This window comes from Cnephaeus nilssonii, assembly GCF_951640355.1.
Source record: "Cnephaeus nilssonii genome assembly, chromosome: 16".
Taxonomy (NCBI): Eukaryota; Metazoa; Chordata; class Mammalia; order Chiroptera; family Vespertilionidae; genus Cnephaeus; species Cnephaeus nilssonii.
In genome coordinates, this window is record NC_137087.1 from 40,799,784 (window position 1) to 40,815,223 (window position 15,440).

At 40.6% G+C, this 15,440-nt stretch overlaps 2 protein-coding genes across 3 annotated transcripts in view; one reads left to right on the forward strand and one right to left on the reverse strand.

Moving 5' to 3' along the window:
• ZNF518A (zinc finger protein 518A) overlaps window positions 1–15,440 on the forward strand; it is a 78,886-nt gene that overhangs the window by 57,738 nt on the left and 5,708 nt on the right. Inside the window, exons 6-7 of the transcript XR_013814770.1 lie at window positions 10,366–10,432; window positions 14,597–14,829. The gene's annotated coding sequence lies outside the window, so the exon portion shown is untranslated. The remainder of the gene's footprint in view (window positions 1–10,365; window positions 10,433–14,596; window positions 14,830–15,440) is intronic.
• The window catches only part of BLNK (B cell linker), a 66,780-nt gene that overhangs the window by 2,241 nt on the left and 49,099 nt on the right, over window positions 1–15,440 (reverse strand). For both annotated transcript variants that reach the window (XM_079794139.1, XM_079794140.1), the window contains 8 exons: window positions 14,738–14,810; window positions 13,856–13,883; window positions 12,992–13,034; window positions 10,779–10,863; window positions 10,262–10,293; window positions 7,261–7,337; window positions 6,378–6,461; window positions 4,078–4,233 (listed from right to left, as the gene is read on the reverse strand). In XM_079794139.1, the coding sequence (XP_079650265.1) occupies window positions 4,078–4,233; window positions 6,378–6,461; window positions 7,261–7,337; window positions 10,262–10,293; window positions 10,779–10,863; window positions 12,992–13,034; window positions 13,856–13,883; window positions 14,738–14,810 (578 nt within the window). The remainder of the gene's footprint in view (window positions 1–4,077; window positions 4,234–6,377; window positions 6,462–7,260; window positions 7,338–10,261; window positions 10,294–10,778; window positions 10,864–12,991; window positions 13,035–13,855; window positions 13,884–14,737; window positions 14,811–15,440) is intronic.

Here is a 15,440-nt window from a genome sequence, read left to right on the forward strand (position 1 = left end):
TTGAACATAACTTAGTTGCATTTTCCCTCAGTGCTCTTTTTTTTTCTGTCTATACTAATTCAGTATATTCAAGATATTCATACATGTAGGATAACTAAAAATCTCATGATTAATAAAATGCAGCAAACAGATGTCAGAGCTATAAAACTACTCAATACTGTATCTATACAATATTAAAACAGTTGCATAGCCCTGGCTGGTTTGGCTCAGTGGATAGAGCGTCAGCCTGGTGACTGAAAGGTCCCGGGTTCAATTCCGGTCAAGGGTACATGCCCGGGTTGTGGGCTTGATTCCCAGTAGGGGGTGTGCAAGAGGCAGCCAATCAATGATTCTCATCATTGATGTTTCTATCTCTCTCCCTCTCTCTCTCCCTCTCTGAAATCAATAAAAATATATATTAAAAAACACATAAAACAAACAAACAAAAAACAACAGTTGCATAAAAAAGTTAAACAGATAATCAATTGGTTACTTTTTCTACCTATATATATCTAAACACAAATATAGACAAACAGACTTTTCAAAGTATCCTCATGATAGACATCATGTAACTAAAGTTTTCATTTTCCATTCAGATGTTTGGTATATGCAGAAATAATCTTTTTATTATAGATCATTTAAGTAAGAGTTTTAATGGACTCTGTTAATACTTCCAGATGCCATTATAATAATACTAGAGGCCCAGTGTACAAAATTTGTGCACTGGGGTAGGGAGGGGGTCCCTCAGCCCAGCCTGCACCCTCTCGCAGTCCGGGACCCCTTGGGGGATGTCCACCTAAGCCGGCAGTTGGACATCCCTCTCGCAATCCAGGATCCCTCGCTCCTTACCGCCCGCCTGCTCACTCTTTACCATTCGGCTCGCTGCTTCTTAGCGGCAGGCTCCTTACTGCTCAGCTTGCTGCTGCTTAGTGCTACTGCGAAGGCAGGAGAGACTCCCACCACCGCCACTGCGCTCGCCAGCTGTGAGCCTGGCTTCTGGCTGAGCGGCACTCCCCCTGTGGGACCTCACTGACCACCAGGGGTCAGCTACTTCATTGAGTGTCTGCCCCCTGGTGGTCAGTTCGCATCATAGTGACCAGTCGTTCTGGTCGTTCAGCTGTAACAGTTGCTTAGGCTTTTATTATATAGATACTACTTATTTTGGAATCCATAGGCTGGATATGTGGGGAGAGAGATAAAGCTCTATCTATCCATTCTCAGGTAGGGATGAAGAGTCTTTAGGGCAAGAGAAATTCCTGTTTACCAGAGTTTCCTAGCAGAACAATGAAGTCCAGAGCCCCTCTTAGAGCTCAGTTTTTATGCGAGAATTTCAGGACCTCTAAAGAAGACAGCTCCCTCACCCACCCTTAAGCCTCATAGAAGTACTGAACCCCTGGAGAGGCTTTAGAATGAAACCACCTGTCCAAAGTCACTCTGTTTTACTAGGGTCATCACCATCTCCTATCACTGATTACTACTATTAGGAGCATTTAGTTTAAAAGATTTGTCAGATAAAGTTGCGGTGAGAATGAAGGTTTTTTTGTGAGTAGGGAAAAACAGACAGTTCTGTTAAAATTTAACTGAGGTTAATGATAATGCAATCTGTATTTAAAACCCTACTTTAATCTTGATTAGTTTGTGTTTTCAGATTCAAGAATTTTGCATTTTCTAACTATCTGAGACTTTATTAAAAGCAAAATAAAATCCCAAACTTTAAAAACTCCTATAAGAAAACATGGGAGAAAATCTTATGAGATTGTATTTGGCAATGATTTCTTGGTCATGATACCAAAAACACAGGCAACAAAAACAAACTTAAACTTAAAAACTTCTGCTCATCATAGGTCACAATTAACAGAGTGAAAAGTAACCTCTGGAGTGGAGGAAAATAATTGCAAATCATGTATCTGGAAAGGGGTTAATATCCAGAAAAATGAAGAACTCCTACAACTCAACAATAAGGACCAAATAACTTGATTTAAAAATTGGAAAAGCACTTGAATAGACATTTCTTCAAAGTTGACATACAAATAGCAAACAAACATGAAAAGATGCTAAGATTCACTAACATTCAGAGAAATGCAAATTAAAACCACAATGAAATATCACTCATTTAGGATAGCTACTATTTAAAAACACACACCAAATAACAGGGGTTGGCAGGGATGTGGAAAATTTGGATCCCTTGTGTACTGTTAGTAGGATAATGAAATGATGCAATCACTATGGAAAATAACATGGCGATTCCCCCCCAAATTAAAAATAGAACTGCCATATGACCCAGCAATCCAACTCTGGATATATGTCCAGAAGAATGGAAAGCAGAGTTTTGAAGAGATATCTGCACACCCATGTTCATAGCAGCATCATTTACAATAGCCAAGAGGTACAAGTGGCTCAAATGTTCATCAACAGATGAATGAGTAAACAGAATGTGATATATAATACAGTGGAATACGATGTAGCCTCAAAAAGAAAGGAAATCCTGTCACATGCTACAACATGGGTGAACCTTAAGGATATTATGCCACATGAAATAAGGTAGTCACAAAAGAACAAACATTGTATGATCTCATTTATATGAGGTATCCAAGTAGTCAAATTTATAGAAATAAAAAGTAAATGGTGGTTGCCAGGGACTGAGAAGAGTGGGAAAGGGGAGTTTTCAGTGAGTATAGAGTTTCAGATATGCAAGATAAAAAACCGTGGAGATCTGTTTCACAACATTGTAAATATAATTAACACTACTAGACTGTACACTTAAACATTTTATTATATGTGTTATGTGTTGTTGTTTTTTTACCATATTTAAGAAAAAGCAAAATAAAGAATACACTAATTGACATATGACCCTATCAGTTCATTTTACAAATGCTATTCTCCTGCCTGTAATCACTCCATCCCCAAATCATTTCATTCATTTAATAAGCACTTATCAAGCATCCACTGAAGCTTACCTTGTGCTATGGTTCTAGAAATATAGAGACGAACAAAACATAGTGTAGCCCCTGGCCTCATCTAATGGAGAAGAGACACTTAAGAAATTATGATACTTTCTAACAATTACTATCTAACAAGTGCTGGGTTTGGAATGGATGTAGTTATTTCTGAAGGAATACTGAAAATAACATTTTTGAACTTTTAAAATTCTATTTTCTCTGCTTGGATTGTTCTTTCCACTTCTCATCCATTCCAATTTTCATTCTATTTATTCAAATCAGTGCATCATTGTAGCCCCTGGCCTCATCTAATGGAGAAGAGACACTTCAGAAATTATGATACTTTCTAACAATTACTATCTAACAAGTGCTGGGTTTGGAATGGGTGTAGTTATTTCTGAAGGAATACTGAAAATAACATTTTTGAACTTTTAAAATTCTATTTTCTCTGCTTGGATTGTTCTTTCCACTTCTCATCCATTCCAATTTTCATTCTATTTATTCAAATCAGTGCATCATTCAAGATCAGAACAAGTACCACTCCCTTTCTGACCCCTTATAGGAACAAACTGGCTAAACAGAGATATAGTAAGCATTGAGTTTGGTACAGATTAAAGAGGAGTTGAAGTTCATGTTTGGTTGGTATTCAAGAAAGACCTACTGTAATGCCTTTTTCTTACAGCAGGCCCAAAAGCTCATTCTGGCCCAAGGGTATAGTCTAAGGCTTCAACTCAGGTTTTTGCATCTCTTCTGATCCTTCTCTGGTCATCCACCTTGGTACTGTATTTGAACTGAGATCCTAATTCTTGACTTAGGAGCTTTGGACACTGATCTTGATTTCTATAACATTAATTCTAGTTGACATTTCAACCTTGATTTTTAGTTTCCTGGACTAAAATACTGAATCAGACTGACCCCACTAAATAACAGGATAAAAGGACCAAGATATAGTCTTTACATCATATCAGTCTTTCCTCCTTTCTGTTCTCTCATAGGAGATACTGCCCCCAAATAGTACTTTATCTACTTACAACATGTGTGCAAGCCTTGGATCAAGTACTTTTGTATCCTTTCTCCTCATCTCTAGCATCTAATATAGTATGATGCCATTGAGTTCAATACATAGTTACAGAGTTGTATTAAAAGAGAAATTACTGACCTCTTCACCATTTTTTTTTCTGCCCAAAGCATACTGTTTTGTTGCTTCAATAAATCGCACAGGGATATTGTATACCCGCTTATTAAAAAATACAACTAGTGTATATGGCTGTTTGGAATCATGACCAGAGCTTTTCCGAATGAGAAATGATCCATCCTGTTTATTAAATGAAAATCATAATTATGGTTAGTATTACTTATAGTTCCACAAGTTAAAAATAAGATTATGAAAAATAGCTATATTATATTCAAAATATAAGTATTTAGTTATAAGTTTTTCTATTGTTGATAAGTTTATTTTATTATTTTCCAAGAAAACACTTCAGTAAACTACATACTTATACAAAATATAAACTTATATTTTATACTTATATATATTTACATATACTTATAAAAATCCTGAAACCAATGCACTTTTTGATGCCCTAAATAAAGATATTATGTTTTAGAATTTAGAAATGTGTGAAGGGACACATTAAGATCAAACCTAGAGGGCACTCTTGAACTAGGAACCATGTCCACAAGTTGCCTGTGAATAAAAAAAATGTTATCAAACAAATTTTACTCAAAAGTACTTGTAAGAAGAAAGTAGAAATTGGGGGTAAAAATATTTCAGCTGATGAAAATGCTCTCCCCCAAAACTTAGATTGAAGCAGATAAAAACTGTAACACAACATTCCAAATTGAAATATTTTATAAAATATTCTAGAATCATAAATTCAAAAATTATGAACAAAAGGACAAAAAACAGGAAGAAAATGCAACAACAGTTGAACAAATTCTGCAAAGAAAATAAAGAGAGCTGGCTGGTGTGGCTCAGTGGTTGAGCATCGACACATGAACCAGAAGGTCACAGTTTGATTCTGGGTTAGGGCATTGTGCCTGGGTTGTGGGCTCAATCACCAGTAGGAGGTATGCTGGAGGCAGTCAATCAATAATTCTCTCTCATAATTGATATTTCTATCTCTCCCTTTCCCTTCCTCTCTCTGAAATCAATAAAAAAAAAATACTAAAAAAAAAAGACTAAAAAAAAGAAAAAGGAAGACAAACCTGTCTCAGAAATGAAGAAACAATTACAAGATGCCCAAGGGACAACAGCTTCCGAGTGAAGGTATGGAAACCACCAAGACAGAGGGGTGGGAGTGAGGGGAGATTAAGAAAAAGGAAGTACAACAACAGGGTCAGAGTGGTTGGAATGAAAGAGACAAAAAAAGGTCCAAAATACATGTTATTTGATTCCTTGAAGAAGAAAAACAAAACAATGAACCAGAACTATTCTTTGAGACTATAATTTAAGAAAACATATTGGAAATAAGAGAAAACTTAAATCTGTTTATTGAAAGGGCTTCCCTCTGCCTGAAAAAAATTGACCTGGAAAGCAACTCAGAGACATCTTCTGGTAAAACTATTAAACTTTAAAAACAAAATATCTACAGAGTTTTAGACTAAAATATCAAATTACATATATGGACAAGAAAATAACATTAGCATCAGGTAGAACAAGGCAATCCAGTGGAGCAACACTTAAGCCAAGGATTTTATATCCAGCCAAGATTTCCTCCAGGGATCAGGCTATGAAAAACAGTTTTGAATGTGCAAGAATTAAGGGAATAATGTGAACACTGTCCTTCCTGAGACTACAGTACAAGGTGAGCTTCATCAAACAAAAAGAGATAACTGGGAAAGCCAGCAAAGGGAATGATGGAAAGCATTTAATACATTTAATTGTAGAGTTGGGACTAAACCAAAGGTGGCAAAAACAGTATGTAAATATTACATATCCTGACAAAGGGTGCAAGTGAAAAAAACAGCAGGGGAAAAGAGAAAGAAAGAGAAATTGGCACTTTAATCTTGGATTGCTCAAATGGTCCCTAGTGTTCCTACATGATTGGGCTTGGATGCTCCCCAAATCTCTTTCCCAGTACTTTGTGCCATCTTGACCTCAGCCTTTTATCCCATGCCCTGGTCCAAAGTAGCCTGTTACTTTGCACTCCTGGATGGATCTCCTGTAGCACCAAGCCTTTTAGAGATCTCCCCTGGAGCCTTCTTCTCTCTCACTGTTGGGAGAGCAGAGGAGCCTATGGATCCTCGTGGCAATGAAAGGACAAGTAGAGATGAGATGGAGGAACAAAGAGGGAGATGCTTGAAAGAGAGGAGGGAATGGCAGGTCCTTCTGAGTAAGTAAAGGAAAAAGATCCCTGCATCCATAATTATTGCAGTTATTTAATTAGCATATTATTAGGAGAACAACTGTGCCTATGACAGGCTGAGGGCAAGATAGGAGATTTTAAGCGGCCAAACCTTGTTTGATCTGTATAATGCCTCTTCAGCAGACTTTCGATCACAGGCACCAGCGTACCATGGCTTACAGTGAATGTCAGCTTCCTGCGAAATAGAGGGAATTGTTAAGCAAGAGATGGTCCTTCAAAGACACCATACCTTCTGTGCATGCATGACAGAGTCACATTTTGCCTAACTACATGTGAACCAGTATTTGTCATGAGTTTATGCTTCCTTTGGTCAATCACAGAGTTATATAATTGACTTTTTTCCCCATCCATCTGGCCTTAGCTGCTAACCTTAGAAATTGAACATAAGAACTAAATCCTGCTAGATGCCTGAACCATTCATTCCTTTCTCCTAAATAAGTTATAATCTCCCTTTCCATTGTGATCTCACTATTTTTGCTTTGTGGAGTGCTTAACAATTTCAAAGTGTTTTCACAAATGTTATTTTATTTGATTCTTGTAACTACTTTGAAGGCAAGGAGGATAAATGCTGTCATCCCTATTTTACATTTGAGAAACCTTAGCGAGACTTGCCCAAGGACACAGAGATTCCCGTCTCTCTGTATAGACTGTGCTGCTTCAGTGTTTTAATATCATATACCTCCACGGATCTTTCTGAGAAAATGACATAGTTTCAATAGAAACTAGGAAGAACAATAGAAAGCAACACATTTCTAGTTTTGAAGAACGACAAGTTGTTATTTAGGGTATCGAGAATATAAAATGGAACAAATGGAGCAAGGTCTTAATAACTGGGGGGGGGGGGGGGGGGAAAGTATTCTGTACCCAGCAGTAAATGACAATTTAAAATACTCAAGCTTCACCCCAAACCCTCTCTTCTAAGAAGACACGCCCTTGCGGCAGTTCACCGGAAACAGTAAGAGTTCGTTTCGTACCTGTTCTGACACACTGGAATTGGGTGGAAAGCTGGACAATGGGCCATCCACCGTTGGGCTACCCCCTTCTGGAAACCCTAAAAGGGATTTGGAAAACCAACGGATCTCTGTCATTTCTTGAGCAGTTACTGTGCCCATTCTTCAACACCATGGCAGTTGCTGCAGGGTACACGCACACTGAAAAGTCACACACACACCCCAAATCCTTAAGAGCAATGGTTCTCAAAGCACAGCCTGAGGCGGCAGGGAATCCCCAAGGTCCTTTCAGGGGGTTTTCCATGTCTTTTTCAAATACAAAGCTCTGTGAAGCCCAGTTTTCTTCATGTACTTCACAGAAAAACGTAGCGCAACAGATTGAACGTAGAGGCAGAGAGGAGAGTCCTGTTGTCTCTATTATTCCAGACATTAGAGAGATCTTAAAAAATGTAAAACAATGCCACTCTTTCCATGAATTGTTTTTGTTTGGAAGATACAGTTATTCTTCATAAAAATATGTTATTTATGTTAACATGCAATGAGTTTACTGGATTACTAAGTGTGTTTTCAATGTCTTTTAATGAATATATTCAGTATCAATAGAAAGATATAAACCAAAGTTTTTGGGGTCTGATTTTAAGAGCGTTAAATGGTGCCAAGGCCAAAATGTTTGAGAATTGCTGCCTTAGGCATAAATTCAGTCTAGGAGTGAAGATACATGAAATAGAGAAAATTCTTAGCTGGTGTTCATTCATTTGTTCATTCATTCATTCATTCATTCATGATTATGGGCATGATCAAGGCATTGGGGTTACTAGTATACAAGACAACAAAACAGCAAAATGCCCTGCCCTCCTGGAGCTTAGTCATAAATGCTATGGAGAAAAATAAGCAGGGAAGGGGTTGGAGGTAGCCTCTGACAAATAGTTCGTTTAAATACGCTGGTCAGGGAAGGAAGGCCTCACTGAGGTGACACTTGGGTAAGATCTTCAAATGGAGAGGGAGGAGGCATGTGCCATCCCAGGAAAGAATGTTTCAGGCAGAAGGCGCAGCAAACGCAAGGCCTGGCATGAGTGAGGAAGAGAGAGGGAGCCCTGTGCCCAGAGTGCAGTGAGGAAAGGAGAGCAATAAGGGCTAAAGTCAGGCAGGAGGTGATGAAGGAACCAGGTTTGTAGGACCTGGTGGACCCCTTGACATGACTTGAGCTTTCACAAGCATGGTCTGGGAAGCTTTTGGAGGTTTTTGAACAGAGCAGTAATGTGATCTGCTTGTCTTTTTAACAAGATCACACTGGCTGCAGGGCTGGAAATAGAAGAGGGCAAGAGAGAGCAGAGAGAGGAAGCCAGGTCAGTGTTCTGCAAGCCCCGGCGGGAGATGAGGGTGGCCTGGAACAAATGGCATCCGTGGAAGCAGTGAGAGTTGGATTCCAGATGTAATTTGAAGAAATAGCTGGAACGTGTTTGAAGAAAGCAGGTGAGGAGGTCAGGGTGACCAGAGAAAGCAGAGTTGTCCTTAATTAAAAGGCCAAGTCTGCGGGAGAAACAGGTTTAGCTACACTGAGTGCCTCAGATAAAAGTGTCCAAACGTTCACAGGAGACAGCAGGATGTTCAGAGTAACAGGAGGCAGCAGGAAGGGCTTGGCAGGCCCAGCAAGGCTGGGTCTGAAGGAAGGGCCGGCTCTAGGGGTGTGGGGAGGAGCCAAGGACGGTGGGCTCTCCCAAGACACACACACAGAGTACAAGATGTTTGGTGGTTTCTGCAGTTTGGGCATTTGGACTTTTAGGCTGACATTTTCAGAACTATAAATATGTGCCGGTCCTGTTCTGTCTTCCACATCTTAGCTCATTTTGTCCTCACATCAGCCCTTTGTGGGAGGCGCTCTCAGACCCATTTTGCAGAGGAGGCCTTCCCTGACTGCCCATCAAAACCAGAGGTTCTCACGGCCGCCATTACTCTCTTCCCCCACCCTCTGCTCCCCTGCGATGTTTTTCTTTATAGCACGTTAGCATTTACTTGATGTGATATGATTTGTCTGGTTGTTTATTTTTTCCCTGTCTGCCGCCTCCAGTAGAATAGAAGCTTCATAACGGCAGGGACTCCGCTTTATTCGCTGCTGTTATTCCCTGTGTCTAGAACAGCGCTTGGCATATGGCAGATGGCCAATAAATACTAGTATTTACCAATTGAAAAAATGACTTTGGGTGGGAAACAATAAAAGGTATCATAAAGCTTTACACAGTGAAACAGAATTTCTATAGCTCAACCATTTTCACTTTGTGTTCAGAACTTTTAAAAAATTATATTTAGTATACGTTTCATGTAAGATGAATATAAAATTGAATTACAACCTGAAGATCTGATTTCTATTCAGTATAAATGCACAAAAGTTTTTGGTATATAACAATTATTTTCTGTACTTAAATTTATTGAATCTTGATTATTTTGGAATATTTTCCAAATTACCCATGTAAGGTAGGATTTGTTTATTTGTTTTTTTCCTATATTAAATAGAAAGCAAATCAAGGTTTGGATAGTAATGTTCTATAGGCCTAACTTACCTGATTCATGTATTTTTAGGGTGATGTAATGTTTGCCTTGGGAAAATTATCCAGATATTTTCCAAATCTTTTCAGGGTACCTTTTGTAGATCGATTTTGTGATCATTAAAATGCATTTTAGATTTAATTTAAATAGCTATTATTTATTGAGGACCTTCCATGTACCAAGCACTATACCAGGTACTTCCTATAAATTGTTTTAATTAATCTTCTTTTCAAGAAGTTTTCAAACTCTTTTCTTCTAAAAACGAAAAAGTAAAAATTGTCCAAATCTACTTTTCAAAACAACTCTATGAAAAATATTCTTGGCCCCATTTTACAGATGAAACAGGCTAAAGGGGATACCAGGATACTAAGATCCTCCAGTTGGAGGTGGCAATGTTGTGTTAGAACCCAGGTGACTCAGACAGGAAGATCCAGCCTGAGCCACTACCTGATATTACTCTTCATGACTCCATAGTACTTACTTGGCAGAGGTATGGGTTTTTGGTGGACTTGTCTGAAAGGAAGAATTTAAAAATTTATTAAAGGGCAAAGCACAAGATGAATAAATTTGACTTTCTGTTTACAGTGAATTCTCTATGAACACTCCCATCACCAAGGAATCAACAGGAATTGCCAGTGAACCAGATCTAAAGGTAGGAGAGGCACCAAAACCTTCACGATAAGAACAATTGTTCCCTTTACTTTTGAAAAAGGAAGAGCCTTGACTAAGGCACTATATTTTAATTAATTGACTAAGGCGTTATATTTTAGTTAATTCCAGTAGTTAACCTGCATATTAGGTCTCTGAGATTCTAAGCAGTTCTTTTAACGTTGTTACCTACTTAAAAGCTGAACACCCTTTAAAACTTAATTGCAAAGCAATGACATGTCAGATCTTTACCAAGTACCACAGCGTGTGCCACTGTGTGGTGTAACAATGTAGGCATTAATGCCCGCAGCAACAAGAGGAAACTCATTTTTAAAGGAAAGGATTCTTACTTCTGGGCAGGAGGAAGCACTGGTGACTGCATAGCTTCTTGTCTGTGACTAGACCCTCGGTGGCGTTCAGCAGGTATAGGTTTTTCTGTATCAAGAAAATGCTCATATTAGAATTAGAGGGAAATGTCCGTCCCCATGCCCAAACCGAGCAATATCAACCGAGGAGCACTGGGTTTGGTCAGATGTCTTCCTATGAACATATTTTCACCAGGGTGCTATCTGTTTGTGCACCTGTCAGTCTGGTGATGTGTTTGTGCTATTAGACCAGGACTCTCCCGCTCCCCAGTGTTACAGGCATACCCTACTGCCTCTGTTTTTATCTCTTAGCAAGGAACATGGGGCTGACCCCATGGGATTTGGACCTTTAAATGTGTGAGTTCAGGCAGGTGACAGAGATGAGCAAGTTTTAGCTACCTACCTCCTGCTTTCTATGTGGCCCACACACAGGTGTTACCACACCCTGGGTGTGTCTTCATTAGTCATAAGATGCAACTATAAGGAATTTCTTAACGATAAGTGGTAAAATATGACATTTTAAAAATGATCTACTCTTTTTGAAAAATTAATTCAGCAAATTCAAGGTTATCTCTATAGCAATGTTCACCTCTCTTACATTTCACCTTGCTTTCCTGAGGGGGAGAGGAAGAGGAGGAGTTATAACTAGTACACAGGGGAATGGGCACAACCCGAAATGTAAGAAATTTGTGTTGAAGCCCATGGTGAACTTGCAGCTGAGCCATTAATAGGTGTGATTATAAATTATTTAATGCTTTATCCTCCCTCAAGTTTGATCTAGGGCATGTTAAAATCTGGGTATGTCCATGGTGTGTCTCCTGCATGGAAGAAAGGTTGAGAAGTATTGCTCTCCTGTTATAGGAACCCACAAGGAATAAAAGTAGTAAGATGCTAAGCAGTTCTGGGTTTTGTGCGGTGCACTGAAATCCAGAATGCTTGGCCTCTGAAGGTCGTGCTTCAGGTTTGTGGCAAGTTACTCTGAGCTGCCATGGAGACGTTTTGTTCACAACCTAACAACTTGGTAGTTTCAGAAGGAGAAACAATGAACACATTAGGTCCCCACAGCCTTTGGTCACACCTGCTTGGCCCTGCTGTCCTGGAGGCTGCTCCCCATTTTGGTTTTGGATGGCCATTGCCATGGTCTTGAAATAAGTCACTAAGGAGATGGCATGCCAAGCTCCTGCACTGGGAATGCTTTGGGGATGAGGATATCTGAGCTGCATAGAACATGCCATGAGCCCTTGCTGAGGACAGCAAGAAATGGAAGGACTACAAGGCAAAAGCATCAACGGAAAGGCAGACGAAAGCAAAACATCAGAAAGAGAGTGATACTCGGAAATAGCTCTTGGGGGAGAAAAGATGTGTGAGCCAATGTAAAAGCCTATTGCAGAAATTAATGATTAGAACAATTAAACAGACAGGGGAGTTGTAACGGACATTCAGAAAATGTCCACTGTCCATCGTCAGAGAAACCAGAACACTGGTTTGTAGATCTGCCCATATTAACTCAGGAAATGGTGGGAAGAGCACCCCCTAAGCTTTTAACATTAGGTATCTTCAAATGTGGAATCAGATGGGTGCAGAAATTTAACTCATATAGTATTTTAAACGTTGAGATTATGGATGATTCTTGCTTCTTTCTGTTTTTTCCCCCTAGGATTTTTAAAATACAATTTTTTGAGTGGTAATGTTCTAATAAAAAGTAAATGTAAGGTTCTAGGGTTATGATGGAACAAAAAAAGGAAAGCATTTGAAGATGTATTAAGTAAGACAGGCATTTGAACTCTGAAAACATTATCTTGAAAACTTAGCAAAAGGACTGATACACATCAACAGGTTTTTAAAAGTTTCGTTCCTTAACCAAACAATTAGTCTAAGTCTTAGACTCTAAGGTACATGAGTGGCCCTGAATTAGTCTTCACACCAATGGAAGGCTACGGCCCTGTTTCTGGCAAGCATACCTGTCAGCAAGCCGACATGTAAGCCACCCCACAGAAGCTTCCCAGGCAAGCTCAGGTCCTGACCACTGCCACTCACTACTCATTGCATTGGGAGGGCTACTTAGTTTAGAAAATTGAGTTGCATGTTTACAATTACCTTATAAATAATGCCAGAATTTAGAAAGACATTTATATAGAAATCCTTAATTAAAAAGAGTTTTAGGGCCACACTCCTCGTTTAGAATAAGGTAGATTTACCTTCACACACACTTGAGGCATTCTGTTGAGAGGCAAGTGGAGCCTATTAAAAAAAAAAAAAAAAAAAGCAAAGATATTCAATACAGTTGAATGTGGAAATAAAAGTCAAAGCAATAATATTATTGAAATAAGTATTTGAGGAGAACATTTCTCTGATGCAAAGCCATTCTTTTAGTCATAAGAGCAACAGTTGGACATGCACAGTCTCCAGTCTAACCTTTGCATGAAGTGACAACTCACTGGAGGTGGCTCATGGGAGGAGCAATGTGGTCTTGGTGTTGGGCCTTCCCTGCTCTGTCAGTGGGGTTGATGGCTAGCAGGACCCCCAGCAGCTACTGGGCAGGAGCGCTCATGCAGTGGGAATCCAGCATATGGCCTCTGTCTCAGGACCCACTGTCTCAGGGTTTGGTGGCTGATTATAAATGTCAGGCTACCGAGTAGATACCAGGTCAAGGTGGGCTTCCTTGAGTAGTGGACTGCTCCAGGTTCCCTTTGTTCTGGCCAGAATTTGAGTTTAGTCAGGCCTACGTGTGCCTGCTACGCAATTGTCAGGTGCCAGCCAGAGGGTTGGGAATAGATACAGGGGAACCCTGAGGGGAAGACAGATGTCAGGGGAGGCCAACCCTGGCGGCTGATCTGCCAGGGCTCCTCCATCAAGCCGCTGGGGTCAAATGAGGATGAACTCCCAGGCAGCATCTTCCCAGGCTCACTGAGGATTCCGAGTTTTTCTAGGCCTGCCCAGACAACACCTTCAGGGCTAAGATTTCTGTGTCCCCTTTGCTGGGAGCATTGTCAACTTTAAATGAGTGGATAAGAATAAATACTGGGAAACAGGAAGCGTGTTTAACTGCGACAGTAACTTACCGTCTTCAGTGGTGTAGCTGGCTTTTTCCTGGGGGATTAAAAAAAGAAGGATTGGCTTTGTTGCAACATGAAAAGATAAAGTAGAACTGCCTGCTTATCATTTTCTTCTCAAATTTAAATTAGAGCAATGAAGGTGGTACGAGTGTGGAGAAAGGCTCTCCTGGAAAGGCGGAGAGGGAGGAAGCAGGATTCAGTTGTGCCCGCCCCCCCACCTCACATAGGCTCCACTGGCAGATGGCAAAGGGGTTAACTGGGGATAAACAGGAGCACCAGTAGCCAGGGAGCCGGCATAACTGAGCTCCTGTTCCAGTTCTGTTGCTAATTACTCTGTGACTCAGGCCTCTCTGTCGGCTCTGAGGCCCGTTGGAGATTAGTTTCCTCATCTGTAAAATGAGGACCAGAATCAGTGTTTTCAATGTGCACACAGAGTCCTCCCCTCCACCAACAGCACCCCAGGCTACTGCTTGGGGATGGAGACTGGAGATACGAGGGTGCCTATGCAGGTGAGGTTGCAGCTGGCACCTCCTCATGCCAGCTTCCGCCTGCTTCTAGGTGACTGTTTTTTAAAGAAATATATATTTTATTGATTTTTTTACAGAGAGGAAGGGAGAGGGATAGAAAGTTAGAAACATCGATGAAGGTGACTGTTCTTTACTAAACTTCTGCCCAGGGTTTCATTCCAGACAGAGAAATCCAAGACCAACACAAGTTTGATCATCATTGTGATCTGTGGTCCTGCAGGTGTGCTCTTCTGGACGGAAACAGTGGGAAAGAACCCTCCACCCCGATTCCCTCTGTGGCTCCTGGCAGGCCCTGCTCATAGCAGTGGTGGGACCATCCACTCCCATCTCATGGAGCTGCTTGTCTGTGGCAGGTACTCACCCGGCCCTGGGCAGTGGGGACGGCACAGCCGGTAACGAAGACGCCTTAGTGTCCCAGGCCCCGCTGCTTCGACCTGCACAACATGTACACAGGTCAGTCTCAAGTCCTGAATCTGGGGCTGATGGTCACAGGGAGGCTGGGCTTAGGGCAGCCTCAGAAGTACACATATTTATTATTTTCAGTAAAGCATGTTTAGTAATTACATTGAAGCTATTGGGGAAAACTTTTTAGGCCAAGGTGATGAAACATATTAATAAATATCCACTTATTGGCTCAGAACTAGGATGTGAATTAGGGACTTCATCATAGATACAGAGAACAGACCGAGGGTTGCCAAAGGGATGGAGTTTGGGGGAATGGGTGAAAAGAGTGAAGGGATTGAAAAGTGACAAAATAGACATGGAGATGTAAAGTACAGCCTAAAGAATATAGTCAATAATATTAACATTTCTAAGTAACTTCCCTTTTCCCCCATGGGACAAACCCAGAGTCCCTGGTTCTGTGGGCTTGGTGAGAGCCACACAAGAAGTCCTATGGGAGGGGGCCAGGAGCTCACACTTGCACATACGTGCACACCAGAGGTGCCTAAAGACGAGGCACAGACCTGCCACTCCTGGTACACACCTGTGGATATTGCTCATTCATAATCACACAAACACTGACACCTACACCTAACTTCACATTCTTAGATACTCGTTCGTTC